The sequence below is a fragment of the Neophocaena asiaeorientalis genome, unplaced genomic scaffold, assembly GCF_003031525.2.
Source record: "Neophocaena asiaeorientalis asiaeorientalis breed wild unplaced genomic scaffold, Neophocaena_asiaeorientalis_V1.1 scaffold110, whole genome shotgun sequence".
In the NCBI taxonomy this organism is placed as follows: Eukaryota; Metazoa; Chordata; class Mammalia; order Artiodactyla; family Phocoenidae; genus Neophocaena; species Neophocaena asiaeorientalis.
This window is the reverse complement of record NW_020175053.1, coordinates 418,477-441,123: the sequence shown is the minus strand read 5'-3', so window position 1 is coordinate 441,123 and position 22,647 is coordinate 418,477. Positions and strand designations below refer to the sequence as shown.

General features: G+C 41.4%; 1 protein-coding gene across 5 annotated transcripts in view; it reads left to right on the top strand.

The window, feature by feature from the left end:
* The window catches only part of EPB41L3 (erythrocyte membrane protein band 4.1 like 3), an 85,469-nt gene that overhangs the window by 29,794 nt on the left and 33,028 nt on the right, over positions 1-22,647 (top strand). For all 5 annotated transcript variants that reach the window (XM_024763913.1, XM_024763912.1, XM_024763915.1 and 2 more), the window contains exons 3-8: positions 4,862-4,966; positions 6,474-6,516; positions 11,691-11,766; positions 13,776-13,994; positions 14,356-14,443; positions 19,900-20,052. In XM_024763913.1, coding sequence (XP_024619681.1) covers positions 4,862-4,966; positions 6,474-6,516; positions 11,691-11,766; positions 13,776-13,994; positions 14,356-14,443; positions 19,900-20,052 — 684 coding nt within the window. The remainder of the gene's footprint in view (positions 1-4,861; positions 4,967-6,473; positions 6,517-11,690; positions 11,767-13,775; positions 13,995-14,355; positions 14,444-19,899; positions 20,053-22,647) is intronic.

The following is a 22,647-nucleotide window of genomic DNA, read 5'->3' as shown; positions in this document are numbered from 1 at the left end:
CCATAAAGTGCTCTAATGTCCAAAGGTGAGAGAAGTCACATTTGGCTGAGAGGACAGGAAATGCTGTAAAGAAGTGACACTGGAGAAGCATTGTGAAGGATGAGAGTTGACAGGCAAAATGTAAGGCAGAGCACTTGGGGACATTTAGAGCATCAGTATGGGTAACACCTGTAATGGACTGAAACACGTCAAGCCTGATTTAGCCCATGAGTTCATAGTGATGATATAAAACAAAAATCCTAATTGGTAACTTCTGGATGGTGCTAGAAAGCGAACTCGTTATCTTGAAGTTGGATAAAGGAAAAGGTGTGAGCGTTGATCCTGGCTTCCGCCATCAGACTATGTCACTGGATAAATAATTGTGACAAAGAGAAGTGTCTCTTCATAGACATACTCCAACTAATAAATGTGGGACCAAGGTTCGGATTCGAATATCCCCATCTTGCCACCTCAAATTAATGGGTCTAGGGCAACGATCGTTAGTGACTGCTAATATCACAAAAAGGCAAGAGTTAACTTTATGCCTCATGGTGAAATTGCACAGCATCGTTTATGGAAACCAGTCGAACAAGAATCTGGTCAAGTTTCTAGATTTCACTGTCAGTTTACAGGAAATACAGAAGACAAAAGAACATGTTAAATTACACCATGGAGATGCAAACAGCAAGTCTAGACTGAGCAAACTCTACAAGCAAATGACCTGGTCTCCTAGACAAGTTAATAACCAACATAAATGGAGAACTTGCAGATTCAGAGAGATATGTCAGCCGATTGCAGTGTATGGGCTAACCAAAGAAAATGAAAAAGAAAAAAAAAATCTTTGAAATAATTGGGGAAATTAAAGTCCTGACTAGATATTTGGTGATATTATGAACTGATTGCTACTTTTGTTTAGATGTGATGAAGTTACTGAGATTACATTTCTTAAAAGAGCAGAGTTACATACTGAGATAAATAGAGACAAAATTATTTGCCGAGATGCTTCAGAGTACCCAGGGGGAGGAAAAGTGGAGCACAACTCCAGAGGAACCAAAGTTGTCTTCAGAGGCATTTGTTAAAACTGGGTGATGAGTATGCAGGCTTTCATGATGCTGTTCTCTCTACTTTGGGAAATGTTTGAAATTCTCCCATCCTAAAACATTCTGAAATTAATTTTTTTAAGTTGTTAGACAAGTAAAAGTACAAGTAAAAATTTTAATGTAAACTTTCAGGTGATGCTGGTTGATAAGACCTTGAGAACCAGTGTTTTACCAACATTGTAAAAATCTTAAATTATCTTGGACTTGCAGGAAGTTTCATTAATGCTGCAGAAAAGCTTATTTCATCTGCTGTGTTTGAGTGGTGATGATGGATGTATCCTCGTCTTCTCTATTTGAAACAGAAACCCAGTTTTAAGTGGAAAAAGAGGGTAGAGAGAGGGCAGTCCACCATTGGTTTGTTACTCCAGGAAAGCAAAATCCACCTTCCTTAATGTCCAGGTGTTAAAAGTCAATGGTTATGTAGACTGCGAATGCATCTGAGTCAGAGACATGACTTAACAACTCACAGGAAACAGCAAATGAGACTAAAAGCTGTTCATCGTCTCCAGTTAAGTAAATTACCCATTGATTTTAGAACACCTCTGTCCAAAAAATGCTTTTTAATCTACTGAATTCTTTTTTTTTTACATTTTTATTGGAATATAATTGCTTTACAATGGTGTGTTAGTTTCTGCTTTATAACAAAGTGAATCAGTTATATATATACATATGTCCCCATATGTCTTCCCTCTTGGCATCCCCCTCCCTCCCACCCTCCCTATCCCACCCCTCTAGGTGGTCACAAAGCACCGAGCTGATCTTCCTGTGCTATGCGACTGCTTCACACTAGCTTCTACTGAATTCTTGACTCATTATAGCTGTTATAAACATACCCAATGAAAGTAAGGTGCTTAGATTTGATGACTTAACGAACATCCTATCTTTGGGATCCGAATATTTAACATAAATTCTCTAAAAGGCCCAGTGACGGTTGAGCTTTAGTCATATTTTAGATGTTACTACCTAAAGATGCACACAATGTCAACATGTAGAAATAATTGACTTAAAAAGTTAGATAATGCACTAGAAAAAAATTACCTGAGTAAGAAGAATCAGGAATCTGGGGGAGTTGGGAGTGATTGCAGAGGGGATCCTGTCTGGGGCTGCAGAATAGTCCCATTTGGTGTCCTGTGCCAACTCCATCCGTCGCCAGGGCCTTTCTCATCACGTGTGCGGTAGGGCTCTGAAGCCGCATTTGGGCTGCACGGGAGTGAGCTGTGATCATTAGTGATGTTGGCCATGAGCACAGGTGCCCAGTTACAGCCTCAAGCCCGTGATCACCTGGCTCCATGGAGTCATATATCCTCACTCAAGGATGAGAAGGTGAAGGCCCACATAACGTGAGAGACCTTTCCAGCGTCATCCAGCTGGCTGCCGGCCGTGGTGACGTTTGGCAGATAGGAGTTTCATTGTTTACATATAACCATCTATAGCGGATTCTAGACAACCCGTCTTAGTTCTTAGGGCCAAAACAAAACAAACAGAAACAAACCCCAAAACCCTTCAGAGTGAAGAATGGACCACTATGTTATTGTCTTAAGGACTGTTTATAGTGTTCAAATATGTTTAAAATAGTAAGAAAAAATCTGGTCTCTTCAAGAGAGAGCTGTGGTTCATTAATAGCAATCAAATGGTGTGAAGCCAGAAAATTAAGAACCAGTTAGTACAGTGGTCCGTGCTTGAGCTAATCATTCCACCTGTTAGACAAAAGGAAGAAGACAGCAGCCAGAAGACAGCTCATAAAACAATGCCCAAGGCCGCCGGCATCATGACCAGATTAATTCCTCCACTGAGGGCCTGGCTGTGGTCTGCTGCCGGCTCAGAGGATGTAGAGGGCTTTGTAGAGGAAGGTTTATTGTATTTGGTTTGTTTTGGTTTGTTTTTACTCATTGAGAAAGTACTTGGCCAGACGCTGGTGTGTATTTGTGTGTGTGTGTGTGTGTTGTGTTGTAGTTAAAGCAGTTAGACAGTAAGCAGATAATTGATACCTGAAGAAAGAGCAGGGCATATTAATACTAAGGATGCTTATTGGTACCACAAGGAGCTGTATATGTGCTCCTACCACAAAAATGCCTAGTGAGTTCTGTATTACGTATTCTGCCATTGATCAATCACGTAGGCTGATAGTATCAATGGCTGACGTTTGTGGGATGCTTGACATGTTATCACTGGACCAAGTTGGAATACTTTGTTTCATTTTAATATCAACCATTACAAAGAAGTAGATGGTGTCATACCCGTTTTACAGAGGGAAAGCTTCGAGGTCCGCACAGCTGCAAGGGACATAAGGAAGACTCAAAGCCAGGTTTACCTGTTAAAGCCACCGTCTAGGCAGCACTAAGACTGCCTCTCCCATGTAACTCCTCTGGACCTCTGTGTTCTTATCTCTAAACTGGACATCATACGAATGGAAGCATCAGAAGAACCAGGTTTTTTTGGTGCAAACTTTATAATTTGTTAAGCGTTATTCAGAAGCAATATGCTGTTATTTACAAATAAAGGATTTAAGCCAGGAGCAGCATCTCATTGTCATACCATTTATTTATATCCTTTGAACAATGTTACACAGTTTAGATAACATGTAATTTATTTTCATACATTATTAAACTTGCTTCAAATACAACATTGATTATTCAGCTGGTTACAATTCAGTCTTCAGCTTTCTATCCTACATTTATCTTTTCTCCTAAATAGTCATGCTTGAGGGGACTAAGTAATTTCCAGTGTATTTGTGGTTGTACAGCAATACATACCACTTACACGTCTTCTGGATACTTACTCTTTGGTATGCCCATTGTTGATCAATTTTCTTGTTTTTCTCTTACTACGTTAAATCTTAAAGACAAATACACTTAGGGTACGAGATGTGAAATGTTGGTACTGCACAAACAAAATGTACTTTAGCTTAATTGCTTCCAGTTAATCCATCTCAGACTCCGAGGCCAAGTTTAAAAGACCTTTGATGAAAATATGATACTGTATATCACCATAAATTAAGCTGATGGATTTTTTTCCCCAGATGACTGCCTTTTTTCTTTCTCCAATTGACTGCTTTATGGCCAAAAATACAGCACATATGTCTACATCTTACATTTATAAATGATAATTTAAATCTTTAAACTTAATGAACATGTTTGTTATGTTTAATAGAAAGGATTTTCTCTAAAAAAAGAAAAATTCAGAGAAAGTTCAACTCTGTGATACAAAATTGAAATTTGTGACTGTAAACAAAAACTAATAAAGTTTAACGGGCTTCAGAAAGTGATCCATAGCTAGAATTTCTCAGTGAGGACTGGGATAGAAAGTTTGAAGGGGACTTCTGCCTAAGACAAGGAATGGGGTTAATTCTTCTCGGGCTCAGAACCTGATCACGTGGGGGAGTGAGCGTGGGTATTCTGAAACACAGCTGTGGTTGGCCCTTTAATGCTCTCACCGTCAGGATTTTTGTGTTTCACAATATATTTGAGGCTTCGAGCACCACTTCATTTCCCCAGCTACTTCCGTTTCGAAATCATCCGCAGGTCGCCTGTACTTACTCACTGACAGGAGTTACTTTTTTATTTATTTGTTTGTTCTGTAGGAGCTGCCTCTTGTAGGATTAGGTCCACTTTATTGAGCCTCTTTTCTAGTTAAAAAGGAGATGGTAAAGTGATCAAACCTGCTTGTTATTTACTGAACAGTTACAATGAGCAATATTTTAAGTTTTACCCATATTTGTTCGTGGCAATGGAGAGAACTTTTTTGGTGTGTGTTGACTTGTTTTTCTGTTTTGTTCTCCACAGAAACGCTCCAGAGGCCAAGTGCTGTTTGATAAAGTATGTGAACATCTGAATTTGCTAGAAAAAGACTATTTTGGGCTTACATATCGAGATGCTGAAAGCCAGAAGGTGAGTGGTTGAAAGCAATACAAAGTATTGCAGCTTCAGCTGCGCTTCACTGCAAGAAAGTGAACTGAAACTGAATTGGGAAATCGTTTTCTCCACCTCCCCTCGTAATCCCACGCCCTCACCTTTATTATCCAAGGCTCTAAATGCTGTTAATCACCTTATTTCTTCATGAAGGAAATTATTGACAACTTCCTTTAATCTTGAGTCTTTTGGAAACAGTCAGTCAGTCAGTGTTTCTGCTTTTCATGCTTGAGTTCTTTATGCTTCCAGAAAAGCATTTTATATGGTGCTTTGGGGGGATGATATATTTCCATGGATTTGAGCCAGTGGGAATCACATACATTGATAATTATACAGAAAACATGTTCACTGGATGCCATCTTATTAATTCATCTTATTACACTTTCATATTCTTGCTGAATCACAATGTGAGATGAATCATGTACAGACCTGATGTACAAGGCAAGCAGTTAATGTATTCAGTCCACGTTTAATGATACATGCAAAACCTCTGTAGACTCTTGTACCTGCTGCAGTCTCTTCAGGCCTTTATCTCACTTATTCCCCCCAACTGCCTGAAAGATAAGGAGGAAGAAATTGTTTCCTTAATGCTGGAAACTGAGCCACAGCAGTTGTGCTCATTAAATGTCACTTGTTCTGTTGTCATTCGTTAGTGAACCCTACTTTATCTTTACTGAATTTTGTGGATGATGTCTAACTTCATTATTAAACACCTGAGTGTTCTGATGAGGAAACTCGTAAGTGTCAAGTGTTCGTTTGTTAGGAAAGCATTCTAAGAAGGTGCCTTAAAATCTGTACTCACAGAAGTTGCTGCCTGGGACTGAACGGCTAGGACATCAGTGGTCAGGTTACACGCAGAGTCAGCTCTCTGTGTTCTTGGGTTCTGCATCTGCAGATCAAAATATTTTTTTTTTAATTCCAGAAAGTTCCAAAAAGCAAAGTTTGAATTTGCCAGTGCACCAGCAAGTATTTACATAGCATGTCCATTGAATTAGGTATTATAAATAATCTAGAAATGATTTCAAGTATATGGGGGCATTGCATAGGTTATATACAAATACTGTGCCTTTTTATATAAGGGACTTGAGCATCCTCAGTTTTTGGTGTTACCTGGGGTTCTGGAACCAATCCCCTGAGGTTACCAAAGGATGACTGTATCTTTAGCTCATGCTTGTAACTTGTTTGGACATAGAATCCACCATTTTTTCTCCTCTGTTTCTGTGCTAGCTTGAATCGCTGAAGGCACTTGTTGTAAAAGAAAAGAACTTTGTCAAGCCTGAATTGTGTGCACACACATCTCGTTAGACCAGAGCCTGGGCCCTCGCAGGACTAGCGAAGGGGCACCAGGTGTAGGGGAAGGACCCAGCTGGGGGAGCCTTCCGGCAGCCACTCCTGCTCAAATACGTTTAGTTCATCTCTACCCAGTCAACACTAAGTCATCTCCGTTCTTCTCTGATTCATATTCAGACTCTCACTTCTTTTTCAGAATTGGTTGGACCCTGCTAAGGAAATTAAAAAACAGATTCGAAGTAAGTTCTTTTGGATTATTATGTGTAGAAATAGGAAGATTTTCAAAGAGTGGGGTTATCTGAAATGGTAGCTCATACCCACATGGCTGGTGTGAATACGGTATTTTGAAAAACAGATTAAGATCTCAGATTTTATCTTTGGTAGGTTGGTCTAGCTCAGATACCCATTAGTAATTATCGCGACCTGGGAATAAAATGACGTGACACTTGACCTATTCCCTTGCCTGTTCAGAGATGTGAGATATGATTTAATCAAGTGATGACCCCGTTGACAATCATCTAAAAGATTCAAACTTAATTATTAACGTTGTATTAAGCCTAACTGCCACCAAAGTATGCAAGGCAAGCAGTAAAAGTAATAGTCATTTCATAGCTTGGAAATGGGGTAACAAGTCAGACTGAAGTTTACTGTCTGATGACATCTTCTTTTCTTAGCCCTAAAGGCAATTTAAGAAATGGACATTTCCTAGCGCACGAATCAATTACATGAGCCACTCAGAAAATTTAAATACAGGTAGCTAATAAGTATTAGAAAAGTTGCTAAGTCTTAGTAATAATTAAATGCAAATTAAAATGTGACATTTTTCACCTATTCAGATTAGCAAAGATTTTAAAAGTTTAATGATGCCCTACACTGGCAATTCTGTACACAATTGGTAGAAATATAACCCTTTAAGAAGGCACTTTGTGTCAGATTTTATTAAAATTTAAAATGTGCTTATTCTTTGACCCCTGATTTTCCTTGTAGAAATGTATCCAGTGTCTGCTTAAGAGAGGAGTGTGTACATATGTGTCCATGTAGGAAAGTTCATTATCATACCATTGGCAATAGAAGAAGACTCAAAGCAACTTAAATATCCATTTATAAAGAAATGATAAAATCGATCATGAAATAGCCATACCTCGAAATACTAGGTAGCTGTTAAATAGAATGAGGTAGAATAAATATGTTTTAGCTCTCATTAGTGAGACCCTAGAGAAATAATTCATGTTTGTTTAAAATGAGTTATGCATATATAAGTATGTGGAAATACCTATACCTCCAGAAGTCGCACTGCAGGGTAGGGGGTTGAGAAAGAGGAATTTTTTCATTTTTATTTTTAAGCCTTTTCTGTAGCTGTTGCTTTTTACTATGAATAAATGGTAAAACATGGATATACTTTATAATTTCAACTAACTAGTTAATTTTTTTCAAGCAATTCATTTTTTATCAATAAAATCTAGTTTAATTTTCCAGAACAACTGATTCTGTTTGAAGATTAAATTTAAGACCAATTTATTAATAAGAACAGCATTCCCATCAAAGTTACTATTAAAAGAGAGAGCAAATCTTTCTAGTGCCTTTGAATGTTCTGAGGTCTCAAAATACCCTACGTGCTAATAAAAAGTAATTAGTAGCGAGCAGTTTGAAATGGCTTAATACTAGATAATATCTCAAAAGAAGCAAAAAAATCACTATGCTTCTAGATATTAGAGAGTCTGATGATTCTTTATACAACGAAAACATCTTTACCATATTTTTGAGAGGAATTTGGTGTGGTCACTAATCAGAAACTTGATAGTGAAGTAGTTTGATAGAACTAAATGGGGATTAAAACCAGGGACAGCGACAGTTGTGATAAGAAGGTGAAAATTTCAGTCCTAGTAAAAACTTTAAGATGATGAGTATGTTCTAAGGATCTTTTTATGGAGTTATTAAAAGCAGATGTGCTGAATATCTTAACATTTCATGTGCTTTAAGTCCTCTATATTCACCTAATTAATAAAACGCTGTTTCGTACTTGGTTGATTTTATAATTACAGAGCACTTTGAAAATATATTACATGTTCAAGGATAAGTCAACATACTGTTACAAGAAAGGCTGTAACAACAGTTAATTTTCTTTTCTGCTCTTAATGGAATTCTGTTTTTCCTTCATTTCCCATTTATACTGTCTCCGACCTTCCTTTCTAAGAGATGAAGTTGAGGGGACAACTGGAACATGAGATTTAAAGGATATTTTCCTCATGTAGATTAGGCAGTGTTTGTGACAGCAACATAAAGAAAACCAAGTGACGATCATGCAGATAAAGGAGGAGACAAGAAAAAATTGGAAATTTTTAGGAATGGAATTTGGTGTTTTTATCTATATTCCTTATTGTTTCCCATGCACAAAATGCCTTCTTTCCACAAAAGGGACATTCTGTCAAGGCAGAAAAGTATTATCAGAGCTAATGTAATTATTGTACAATCACCTCCTCTTTCTGAACATAAATATCAACAGTAAAAGGATGTTTCCATTATTTTTATGCTGTAGGTCCACAGTAGGTCTCTAGAGTGAGATCTTCAAGAAAATGGCAAATGGCAATCAAGCTGAAAAAGATTTTAAGTTATGAATTTATGAGAAATAGAAAATCCTGAGCCTGAAGAGTTTGTTCTTATGAAAAAAATTCTTATTCCAGTCATCTTTTTTGCCTAGCAGATATAAAATTTCTAAATATATTCTGATATAGAGTATATTTATGATATAGTAACTTCATGATATAGAATATATGATATATAGTGATTTATGCTATAACTGTAGTATATTTAGAAATTTTAAGATTTGGCAGGCATAGAAGACTAAAATTAGAATTTTTTCATAAGAATGAATTCTCTTCAGTTTCACAGTTTTCTGATTATCAGAAATTTGGAATTTAAAATCCTATATCAGCATTATAGACGTCATTTTAATGCATTCAAGCTCTTGCATTTCGGTCCCTAACCAGAGCCGTCATCTGATCACAGGCTCACAAACCTATTTATGGCATAACTATAGCCTCCCAGTGATATGTTTCCACCCGATTCTTTACGAGGATATGTATTTCCGCTTTAATCTGCCTCTCTCATTAATTTCAAATGTTACACCTCATTTCACGGGATTTTTTTTTTCCTTGATTGTGGTGTAGATTGTGTTTTCCATAAACTTTCCCACCGTTTCAAAATAATGTCCTGCAAAACCTCATACTTGATTGGGTTATAACCTTAGGAAAGTAGATTCCTTGGGATTAGTGATTTTCAAAGTACGGTCAAGTGTATTAGAACCATTAGGGTGTTTATTAAAATCACAAGTTCCTGGGCCATAATGCACATCTCTGGAATAAAAACCTCTGAGTAGAGCCTAGGGATTGGCGTTTTTAACAAGCCCCTCCGATGCTTCTTAGGCCCACGATCATTTGAAAGTCACTTTCCCGTAATGAGGATTTTTGCATTGAAATATCTTTCTTCTATTTTTATTCCCTCTTAGTTTCCAACTTCGAGTGTTTACCCTGAATTTATTATGAGTTTAATTGCGTTGCTAAACGATTCATTGGATTCACTTTGAAGTGGATAAAAATTATAAAAGAGCAATAAATCCATTTCCCATAACGAATCCATTAGCTTTCATTCCAGTTGCTTGCGGGGAAACCAGCTCCCATTATGAACCTCACGGCTGGCAAGCATTCCATTTTAGCAGGAGGTGAATAGGAATCAATAGGAAAGTAAAACCAAATCAGACTTGTTAATTTTAGAATAACAAGAGGACGTTTTTGAGAACAGTGGGAAGAATAATCGCTAGAAATAGGTTTGATTGCCAGATATTTTATGGCTTGTAATTCTTACAGCCCACGTTTTGGGAATATTTTCTTAGTGGTTTAGAAGTGACACAAAACACCCAGTAATACCCGGTCCCTATACCAAGTCCTTTATAAGGCAACTCACATGGTGTCCCTGCCAGGTGGACCTCTAAGTGTAATCTGAATAGCGGTGTGCAGAGTAAACCAGAATTAGTGAACGGACTGTGCCACGGATGACAGAAATACAGGTGACCTCTGCAGCTAAGTATTTGCTACTCAAGCAAGAGACCAGTTCAAAGGAAGGAGCCGGGAGGTACTTAGGATGTTGTCCCTTTCTTGTGAATGTTTGGGAAGGACTCGGGGAGAGAATGGAGCTTCCAGGAGTCACTGAATGGGAGAAGGGGGTGTTTGGAAGTCTTAGGAGGGCATTTGAAGCATGAGGGCTGGACCACGAGGTCATGAATCACAGAGCAAAAGGAAGACCACGGCTCGGAGGAAAGGCCTCCAGCACCGAAGCTGGGAGACCAGGAGGATCCTCCAAGCCACCGTTCAGAGCGAGCAGGGCCTGGGCCCTTGGTGTGTGCTTACTGGGTGGAGGGAAGAAATGGAAACAGTTCCCGGCGAAGGAGCCCCCAGGCTTCAGTGATGTACCGCATTTATTAAAAGGCCAGACAGAGAGACCAAGGCGAAAATAAGTGACAGGGGTGATCACAGAGAGAGTAAATGTCGAAAAGAAGAAAAGGTGGGTTTTATTCTCATTTACGGTGATAAACATGGTTAGGTATACACAACTAGAGAATGCATGGATAAAACGGAGCACTCAGGAAGGCTTGTAATGTCTCACATTTACATATGGACGGTCTGGGGAGCAGGTGCCTATGAGCTGGCGTCTGGGTGACCCCCTTCCCCTCTGGAGAGGCCGTAGGAGATGCCACAGGAGGAGGGGCGGCCGCGTGCAGTGAGGACCGTCCTGATCAGGGGCGGAGGTGGAGGGCTGGGTTTGGTAATGCACAGTACATACCCCCACTGTCTCTTCCATCAGAAATTTCCCCAAGTAAGAAAAGAACTTTCCGAATGGCCCACAGAGCAGCTCATCTCTTAATACGACAGCAAACCTTTCCCATAAAATAAAGACATCCTTGACATGTATTATTATGGGATCTGACCTGTCATAACAAAGCAGAAAGGACAAAGGAAATGGGATTCTGTCTGTAATGTTGGTATGTGAGCTCTCCAGAACTTCAGAGAATAGGTCCGGTGAGCCCTAGACTCGTCTGATTGAGGCTTATCTGTCTCGTTTACTTTTTTTCACTCTTCCCAAGGTCTTTGTCCCTGAGAAAGGGAGGAAGTTTAGTCAATTTCCTTGCTAGTTAGAAACCCCAGAAAAGGATTTGATGGGGCAGAAGATTAGAAGCTGGAGGAAGTTTCAGAGTTACCTGTGAATTTCACTGAAAGGAGACTTCCCTGTTTTCCATTGATGATTAAAAGTTGCCTGGGTGTTAGTGACTGGGGTTAGGGCAGTTCTAGCCACCGCTTAGTAATAATAAGTACAAAGGGATTGTCTAAGACTTTATTCTGATTTTTTCTGCTCTCCGCAGGTGGTGCTTGGCACTTTTCATTTAATGTGAAATTTTACCCACCAGACCCTTCCCAGCTCTCTGAAGATATCACCAGGTATTTGAAAGTTGGCAGTGAAAAGGGCAGGCATGTTGGGAGTTGTGCTCCCGTTAAATTCTCGGGCAGAGGGCAGGCTTACATCTGGTGACCTTACAGTCATCCACGCCGAAATGGCAAACAGAAGACAACTGAATGAGAGCAAACATCCGATGAGAAGATTTGCCAAATCATATCTGTTCCCAGTTGAATCTTTGGTGCTAAGCTGATACTTCCCTGTGCCTGACCCTGGTGGGAAAACACACAGAATTGAGTTGCTGTCATCTACCCACCACAGTCAAATTCGACGGGATTCAGCCTTAAATGATACGACAGTTCCTAGTGCTCCTCCTTCAAAACTTAGAGCAAAAGCGTGTCTTCGGTTGCTTATGCCTTGTTATATAAGCAGTCTGACACGTGGTGGCTGTTTTAAAAAATCACACAGGCGTGCACACACACACACAAATGCACATAAACACGTGCACTCCTAAGAGTGTACCTTCCACACCTTCTGTATGCAAGGAAGATGTTTCATTCGTTTTAGAGAAAAGGCATCAAGAAAGGAATCTAACAGTCTGGCCTGGTGACTGAGCTTTGAGTACAAGGAGGAATCTCTTTATGAAGCCATTCTGGGTTTGCTGTGTGTCCCTCTAGGCCTCTTCTAATGCTTTCTACTTTGGAATCCTTGGTTTTTTCACTGTGTTTCGTAGTAAGTTTATAGCCAGTCGGAGTGATGCTGTGCAGTGTGGCCTTACAACCCTTTTTGGCAGGCTTTTCAGGAAAGAGAAATTACTCCAAAAGTTTTAGTCACTTGATATGATGAAAAATCGTTTCAGCAGACATGTTAGGAGAAGGGGAAAAACTAGTTCCAGAAGATTTCTTTTATATTTTCATTAAATCAAAAAACAATTTGTAATTTCTTATATAAAGATACTTTTTAGTAGCTGAGGGACTATTTAATTGTGGCCAATTTATGGTTAGAGAGCGTATATGTACTTAGAGTTGGAATCTAGTGCATGATTCCTTTCCACTTGTGTCATGTGTGTAGGGCCTATGACATGTGTAGGAATTTTTGTATCTGGATTACATGGCATTTACTTACATCATCAGCTTAAAACCGTATTTAGAGGGGACCTTAACACTTTATCATATAGTCCTCAGCTTCAACAGATTAACGGTTCGTTTCTTGTGTGAAAGGTACAAGGTATATTTTATTCTTATACTCATATGCTGGGCCATGAAGACTGTTAATAAAATTCACCAGTGTTCCCACTTACCTTGGAGTCTTCTACTGTTAGTTTATCTGTCACTCTTAGAAGCAGAATAACAGGGAAGGTAAAAGTCAGCTATTAACGGAGATATTTGCATATGGTATTGGCAAAATTACGTGGAAGACGTTTCACAGTCCCCCAGTTTAGAATTGTTTGCTTTTAGTGATGAGATTTTAAGGTAATAATTCTTCAAAGTTAGTCTTCGTAAAGGTTGAATTCTAGGAAGTTATCTAAAGAAGAAAATGAGACCTTGACCCAGGAGAAAGCTCCTCTCATCAGGAACGCGGGAAGGGACAGGTAGTGTTCATGATGGCGCAGCCGTTGAGTTACCTGCAGTTTGTCTTGGTCGTGTGGCAGGACCTTTCATCTAGATAGCAAAATGAGACTTCCTTTAGGTAGTTGGGGCCTAAGCATTATATTTAAGAGCACCATTTTTATATTATAATTTCCCCCACCAGAGATTTTGTTTGACTTTCAACGTTATCTTAATGTTAGAGAGAGAGTCTGTAGGTTTCTTTTATTCTGTGTCTCATCAATGAATCCCTGTATTATTATGAACTTGCCTCTATATGCCCTCAAATATTGTATTTTGTAGCTAAGTATCTTGCCCTGGTATATAGATCCAGATACAGATGCTAGACAATGTGTCCTAGTGGATTATTCTGCAGGGAGAGCTTGCTTGCCGCCCACTTTGTACTGGGCAGTCTCCTTTACAGTCTCCTAACGCTGGCTTTCTGCCTGTCCTCTGGCTCCTGGAAGGTACTACCTCTGCTTACAGCTGCGCGATGACATCGTGTCTGGCAGGCTGCCCTGCTCCTCTGTCACCCTTGCCACGTTGGGCTCGTACACCGTCCAGTCAGAACTGGGAGACTACGACCCAGATGAGTGTGGCAGTGACTACATCAGCGAGTTCCGCTTCGCGCCAAACCACACAAAAGAACTAGAAGACAAAGTCATCGAGCTGCACAAGAGCCACAGGTTAGCGGCAGGAGCCCCGAGAGCGTCCGTTTAAGCTGTGCTCGGTGGGTGGGCATCCCCTGCACCACCTCCTTCTCCCGGGACTGAAGTCAGTGCCTTAAGGGTGGGACTCAGCAGAGTGAGGTTCTGGACCTGGTACAGTTCTGGGTAGTCACACTCCTACTCGGGACGTCCTTGTGATGTTTCTGCCAAAAGCCATTTTCCTGGTATTCTCCCCCCCGCCTCCCCCAGAGTACAAATCTTCTGGTGCCTCTGTGGGAACTTGCAAGGGGGCTAAGTGGAAAATATTATGGCTCCACCAGGTTAAAAAAAAAAACAAAAAAACCCCAGCATTGTAATACCTCTCATTTTTTCTTATCAGAGGCATGACGCCCGCAGAAGCAGAGATGTATTTCTTGGAAAATGCCAAAAAGCTCTCCATGTATGGGGTGGATTTACATCATGCCAAGGTATGCATATTTTAAACTCCAGGCCTTCTATCTAATTTTATTTAACAGTGTCCAGGACCCAGTTGTCACAAACGTTGTATGCCAAGCACTGTGTTTGCCCCATTGTGACGCCCACCAGGCACTCAGAAAATTCATGTTAAATTTTAAAAACTCTCTATAAAGTTTAGATACTGTGACAAAAAAATCAGTGCTTTGAAATAAGATGGTTATTTTGAAGTTCAGTTAAAATTAACCAGCCAGGCTAAGATTGCCTAGTCTATCACAGTGGTTCTGTGACTTTTCCTGGGAACAGCTTTGATCCATCTTCTGAGCTGATAAAAGCTCTGAGTTCCAGAATAGCCCTGCTCTCCATCTCATCACTGTCACCATTTTATTTTATTTATTTTTTTGCCTAACTTGTCTTTTAAAGAAAGAAAAAGAGGGAAGAGATAAGAGAGCAGAGAGAACTGGAGAAGCACTATGGTTTGGGGTTTGTTTTGTTTTGAACTTTCTCAGTCACTGCGTGTAATAAAACGGATTCTCCATCCTTACATACAGCACATTAATTGTAGTGTTTGGTCAGTTTATTTTCAGGACATTCTCTGTAATAAATAATTCTGCTACAAATAAATCCTCTCTGCCTGTCCAAAAAAAAAGAAAAGAAAAGATTGCCTAGTCGATGGGTGAATTGTTGAGGCTGTATCTTGGTTCCAGAGTCTTGCGAAGAGAGAAGTCAGGATTGGGCTGGATTAAGGTTGGGAGGATGTATCAGCAGCTTTTACTCCATGTCACACTTTTTCCAGAATCTCTGTATCTTTCAACAGTGAGAGAGTGAGCGTATGTATGGACTGTTAGCCTATTATCTGAACAGCTGTGAATAGAAGTGCCGTGGAAGCAGAGGCAAGGTTTCCCAAAAACTTCTATCAGCAAAACATAGGAAATGTGTTAGGCTCTTAGGGATAGATTCTGGTACTTCAGCAGCACTGAAAAGATCAGTGCTTGAAGTTCGGGGACAGCTTCTGATTTGGGCTGACACAAGGATGTCGCTCCTGGGTGGGGATGTGGCTTTACTTCGGGTGGACAGAGTGGTCACGATCACACAGTCCGGGGCTCACAAGAACATGCACTTAACAGGCTGCCAGCCGAGCGAGTGTCTTACACAGTCAAGTTTGGGGCCAAGAAATGAAGAGGGTTTCAGCCGGCTTTGTTTAGGCAAACATCTCAACAACCCTGGGGACCTCTAGGAGGAAAGTCTGTGATGTCTACATTCTGTTGATGCTGCATTTGGGGACCTGACAGATTGAAAGTGAGTTTGGACAAGACGATGGTGAGGATCACATGAACGCAGGTCGAATTGGTTGCGTCTGTGGATCATTTTGTACGTCACTCAGGGTGAGCACTTCTGAGGCCTGAAGGCCTCAACAAGAGCAGAATCTCTGAGGATTGGCTAGGGCTCACACCAGGGATGCTGGCACCGGAGAGCCAAGCTCGTTGACATTTGTGTGTAATTACAACAGCAGGTGTAGCTCTGTTTACTTGCCAGTTAATTATTACATGTTTTCACTTACTTTGTGCTCGGATAACATAGCATTTTATAGTTTATGCCAGATATAAGGTGGGATGAGGATTTAAAAAGAAAATAAGGACACGCACTAAGATTGTGTTTCTCTTAGAGTTTTTCCCTACGTGGCTAAAAGATAAGGAAACAAGACAGAAATGAAGGTAGCCTGGAAATTTGCGTGTCTCGAAAGCTATTTTTGAGTTACATTACACACGACGACTCAGTTACTGCCCAGGGGAAAATAAATAAATAAATAAAAGGTGAGGGCCTCCATTTAGGAGAAGGGCAACTCAGCATGTATCTGTGTTCCTATCAGGAAAAATGAAATCACTTAACATGGCTATAGCGACTGAATTAAAATAGATGGCTGCTTTGTCATTCAATAATGTGATTTGAAATTATGCCAATTAAACCAATTAAAAAAGAGAGAGAATTAAGGAAGTGCCAGTGCAGCCTGTGATGGGATTTCATGTGAATACTGGGTATAACAAATGATTTGGTTATGGACTTCATTTTCTCATGCAGACGCCCTCCATCATTTCAAGAAGGAAGTTTACTGAATTAAATTAGAGCTAATTTCCAGTTATAAGTGAGATGCTTCTCTTCTGTTGATAGTGTTGAAAGGCCCTGAGCTCTAGTACCTAATTAGAAATTCTGAACTGTGATCTTGGACTCCACAGCTCAGTATGAAGAATAAATATCCATATTAGGTGAAGGTCCCTTGGTTTGGAAAACCTGTTCTAAATGCTTTGTTTTTTTCTTAGGAAGAGTGTCTCTGCTTGTTTGTCATTTAACGTCACTCTGAATAGGCTCTGTCAGAGTCATTTGTTTCATATAAGATTCTGAAATGTAGTTATAAATCCATATCGGGTATCCCGTGGACCAGGAGATAATAAAGGATGGGAAAGTTGGAACAGCGATTTTAAGTTAAGAGAATAGTACCTTCGTTTATTTTAATTAGGATAGGCTGAGGCTGTCCAGGGCTTCCTTCAATGCTCCCTGCTAAAGGGAGCATTAAATATGTTTATTGATAGGGAAACACATGTCCCCAAGAAAGACCACGATGATAGCTTTTTTTTGCCATACGCGGGCCTCTCACTGTTGTGGCCTCTCCCGTTGCGGAGCACCGGCTCCGGACGCACAGGCTCAGCGACCATGGCTCACGGGCCCAGCCGCTCCGCGGCATGTGGGATCTTCCCAGACCGGGGCACGAACCCGCGTCCCCAGCATCGGCAGGCAGACTCTCAACCACTGCGCCACCAGGGAAGCCCCGGTTATAGCTTTTGATACAGAAGATTTATCAAGCTACTACCTCAATGCTATGGGCTGCGGCAGTAACCTTGATATCAAAAGTATCCTTTTTTTGGTTGCTGTGCCATGAATGAAATGGAAGTGATCATCAATTTTAAGCTCCACTTATTCCTGCCATTTTCTTTCTTCGTTTGCCTTTTCTTCCGGCAAACAAGTAGTGGCTTAACACATGCTAGGCAGGCGCTGTGCTGACCAAGTGGCCAGGTCAGCAGGATAAACAGAGGTTGCTCTCCACCAGCCTGGGTCTGGAGAAGGGAGAGGAATGGGGTTAGTGGCAGCACCGCTGGCCCGGGCTGTGCTGACGATATTAATGCTGTGGGGACCCGGCGAAGTGTGTGTGGGAGACGGTAAGGGAGGATGCATCGCAGGAGCCTCCCATCTTCCCCACAAACGGATTCCACTTTCTTGTGATTCAAAGATACTAAGGAGTGATTTAAAGTAGATAATAATGGAAGAGGTTGTGAATGCCCAGAGTGCTTGCTACACTTATGTTCTTCATCACAAAGAAAGTGACTCAAGGAGCCGTTACTCCAGCAGCCCTGCTCGCGCAGACATTTCTGCTCAGGACCTGGGGGGTCTCCTGTGTGGTCCTGGGAGCAGGTCGGCTAGATCTCAGGGTCCATCATGCCCCCCACCCACCGCCCTACTTCCGGCATCAGGTCATAGCTCTGTAAATTGCTCTTTCAGGTTAAAGCCCTTGATAAATGGTGGCGGAGCCTTTGAATTCCCCTCAAATCTGATTATGTTGTAATATCCTGCCGTCAAGTCCTTCCACTTCCATAGAGTGATTTTCGTGTCTAGTGGAGTGATACGTTTCCAAGGAAAAATATTTCATTTTAAATCAGTTAAATTGTATGTGTAACCTCACAGTTCCCAGAGAGGGACCAAAATATTTATTTCTGATTCTGGAAATATTCATCTTGTGCTTTGCACTGGCGGGATTTAGGAAGTCAGTCCCTCCCACTCCCGTACAGATGAGTCGGAAGCCCCCTTTTGGATTCTTCCATGTCTCCCTCCCCGCGTTTGCTGGCGCTGCAGTGACTCAAAGTGGGACAGCCCCGCCGATGATTGTGTCTCAGACCTCAGCTTCGCCTCCACAGCACCCTGCTTCCAACAACCAGTGAGACACGGGGGGTGGGGACCGCACATCACACACAGCACCGCCTTCTGTCCTTTGTTCTCACCCCACTCAAGACCACCACAGATGTTCACTTTACCCAAATTTCACTGGGACACAATATCGAGGGGGCATAGACTGCTCGTGGGGTATCTCCTGAGCTTTATATAACATCTCTGATGACCTCTGGGACCCCTCATTGCCCATCCCTAGGAGATGACCCAAAGATGGACTGTGCGAGCAGCAAAAGAAAGTTGCAAATATAGCATGATCCCACTTTTGTTTGAAAAGAAATCTATATGCATATATTAAATGCATCTATATTTATGTATGTGAGCCAAGTGGGTAAGTGAGCACCACTGGGCGGTGAGTGTGTGTTGGGGTCCTGTTGGGGAGTACGCTTGTACTTTAAAAAGACTATTTTATATTCAAATTTTACTCTGACAGTAATGGTATACAAAAAGAGAATCAAGGGCTTCCCTGGTGGCGCAGTGGTGAAGAATCCGCCTCCCAAGGCAGGGGGCACGGGTTTGAGCCCTGGTCTGGGAAGATCCCACATGCCACGGAGCAACTAAGCCCGTGTGCCACAACTACTGAGCCTGCACTCTAGAGCCCGCCAGCCACAAGTACTGAAGCCCGCGCGCCTAGAGCCCGTGCTCCACAACAAGAGAAGCCACCACAATGAGAAACCTGCACACCACATCGAAGAGTAGCCCCCATTCACTGTTGTGGCCTCTCCCGTCGCGCAGCACAGGCTCCAGACGCGCAGGCTCAGCGGCCATGGCTCATGGGCCCAGCCACTCCGCAGTATGTGGGATCCTCCCAGACCGGGGCACGAACCCGTGTCCCCTGCATCGGCAGGCGGACTCTCAACCACTGCACCACCAGGGAAGCCCCCAGAGAATCAAGACCTTTTAAAGGAACAAACCCCAAAACACTCATCGGAAATGATGGGGGTCTCTCTATTAGTGTACGTATTAGTTAAAAGCCCTGCCCCTGGAAGCAGGCTGCCCATATTCAACTGGGATGGACACTTAACCTTTCTGTGCCTCAGTTTTCTTGCCTGTAAAGTGGGAATCATAATAGCAGCTATCTCAGAATTATCCTAGTGGAGATGAACAATGTACGTAAAGTGGTCAGAGCCGTGCCTGGCACTCAGTAATAAGAGCTGAGGCTCTGATCGTTACTGGTACTAACACACCTTCACCTGGGTGACCTTCTCTGTGTGCAGTGTTGACATGCTGTGTAAGTCCAAGATACGTGGGTGAACAGAGTTTACACTAACAAATCTCCGTAGTGATGAATATCTTCATTCAAAGGCTATTATTTAGTGGTAATATTTTTTAAAGTGCCACAGTACTTTGCATATTTAGATGAGAGCTGCAGGTAGCTAATTATAGGTTCTGACCTGGAGGCTTAAATAGTGTACCCGCCACAAATGGAAATAGGTGAGATGCTCATCCAGCGTTTCTTGCTGCCGTTTTCCAGGATTCTGAGGGAGTTGAAATCATGTTAGGAGTGTGTGCAAGTGGTTTGTTGATATATCGTGACCGACTACGCATCAACAGGTTTGCCTGGCCAAAGGTTCTAAAGATTTCATACAAACGGAGCAACTTTTACATTAAGATCCGGCCGGGAGAGGTAAGTAGACCCCAATTTGCATGTACGTCGGGAAGAAAGTTACCAAAGAGCAAACAAAGATGTAAATTACCTGCTCACACGTTCTGAACATGGCAGGACATAATGAGTTATAGCTAAATGCCTAAGAGAACTTACTGTAGGTTTGTCCAATAAACAGTAATACATAAGATCTTCTCTTCTTTTTTATTGTGTTGTTCTAGTTTTTCCCCACTGCATACATTAATTGAAGGGCTTTCCTTTTTACATATTTCAGTGGAAAATCAAGGTTCATGAATAATGTTTTGTATTTTTCAAGCTGCGGTATCAAAGAAACTCTTAGTTGCTAAACCTCTTTGTGAATAGAGAATAGATTTCTTCCCATCCGTCCTGTTGATCTGTCTCCGTGTCCCCTCTCTTGTCCTCCAAATCTGATAGTACCCTAAAGGGAATAGCTTAGAGGTAACATGCATCAAAGTATAAGAAAGATTAGAACAAGTGACACCGGGTATAAATTATGCAAGTTCTGTAGCCTAATGTATATCTCCCCTTTGTTTTTCAATCAGAGAGGCTAATGAAAGAATCAAAATTGTTAATTAATCCTTGCTCCTTAGGCAGGAGCATCCATCCATGGTCAACTTATGTCCCCCTTAGTGGCTTGACATAATATATAGTAAATATCTGCTGTTTTCTCATAATAGATAATAAATATGTCCAAGTTCTAATTAGTATAGTTAATATAATGGAGGCAGTTGAAGCTCTAAGACTGCAGCTCATTTAGTTTCTGAGCATTTTCTGGTACAATAGAGAATTATCTCCTGTCTTCAGAATTAACCTCACCACTGGTGGAAAACACAATTTAAAAATCACCGTATGGAATATAATGTACAGCATGGTGACTGTAGTTCATAACGCTGTATTGTGTATTTGAAGTCGCTGAGAGAGTGGATCTTAAAAGTTCTCATCGTAAGAAAAAAAATTTGTAACTTTGCGTGGTAATAGATATTAACTAGCCTCACTGTGGTGGTCATTTCACAAAATATACAAATATCAAAGCATTATGTTGTACATCCGAAACTAATATAATGCTATATGTCAGTTATATCTCAGTACAAAAAAAGTTTAAAGAATACGACTATAAAGCAAGCAGTCGTGTTTAACGTAAATATAAAATCAAACTTGTCTATGAAGACTGAAATATTCTACGAGCTATCTGAAATTAAAGTCATTTTTTAATATTTCCTAAAGATTGCATGTCTTACGACCAAGATATGTTTGATTTATGAAACATTAAGTGAGCATCTATATATTGCCAAGCACTGTGTTGGGCATTGAGAATAGAAAGACAAATACGACCTTGTTCCTGTCCTATAGGGAGTTTGTGTTCAGCAGAGAAGACTCACACACTTGCAGTTACAGCATCACGATGCAAGTGTGATAGTATTCCGTAGATGTGAAATGAGCGTAGGTGTCGTGAGGGGCCAGAAGGGGAAGTTGGAGCAGTGCATCATGAGACCATAGTGAGCCATGGGAACTTTAAACTGGGATGTGACATACTCGGTGGATATTTTGGGATGAAATTCAGCAACTTAGTAATGTGATGTGATAGGACCTAAACTAGGGCAGAGGCTGTGGGAATAGAATGGAAGAAGCACATTTGAGAGAGAGGTTTCAGAGGCAGAACCAGTAGGTCCTGGAGACAGGATGGGGGAAAGATCAAAAGAGAAAAGAAGAGGGCTTCCATGGTGGCGCAGTGGTTGAGAGTCCGCCTGCCGATGCAGGGGACGCGGGTTCGTGCCCCGGTCCGGGAAGATCCCACATGCCGCGGAGCGGCTGGGCCCGTGAGCCATGGCCGCTGAGCCTGCGCGTCCGGAGCCTGTGCTCCGCGACGGGAGAGGCCACAACAGTGAGAGGCCCACATACCGCAAAAAAAAGAGGAAAGAAGAGAGTCCAGGATAATCAGAGGGTTTTGGGTTTGCATGAGCGAAGTCAATGGTGATGATATTACTAGAGAGAAAAAGGGAGAATTTCAGAAAAAAAGATTGAAGTTCCTTTTGGGACAGATTTGGGGGGTGGGGGGTGATCCTTGCATAGTAAGAAATACAAGATTTAAACAGTGTCATCAGCTGTATAATACATTTTATTCAAAGCCTTAGGTCTGAAAGAAATTACCAAGAACAAGGAAGTTAGAGGGGAAAAAACTCTAAAACAAAAACTCTGGGTAATACCACTTTTTGAGGGAGGGGTAGGCAGAAAAGGACCAGAGGCAGATGAGGAAAAACAGCCAGAGAGGAGAAGAAGGGCCAGAAACAGTCATGGATGATAAATAAGGAAGATGAGATTCAGGGAGCCTGGTTCACCAGCAGTGCCAGACGGGACAGAGGAGGTGCTCGGATGAGAACTAAGGAAAGTGTGTTGAACTTGATGATCAGGTCTTGTCGCGGCAGTAAGGGTTCAGGAAAGAGCTAGAGCCCCCGGCAGGTAGCAGCAAGGTGACGAGTGAAGTAGCAGCGGCTTCCCTTCCTGACACTTAGCAGTGATTCTGGTTCCGCAGAAACACGCTCAGAGAAAGTCGTTTCCCCCCCCCCCCTTTTTTTAAAAACATTTTTTTATTTTGGA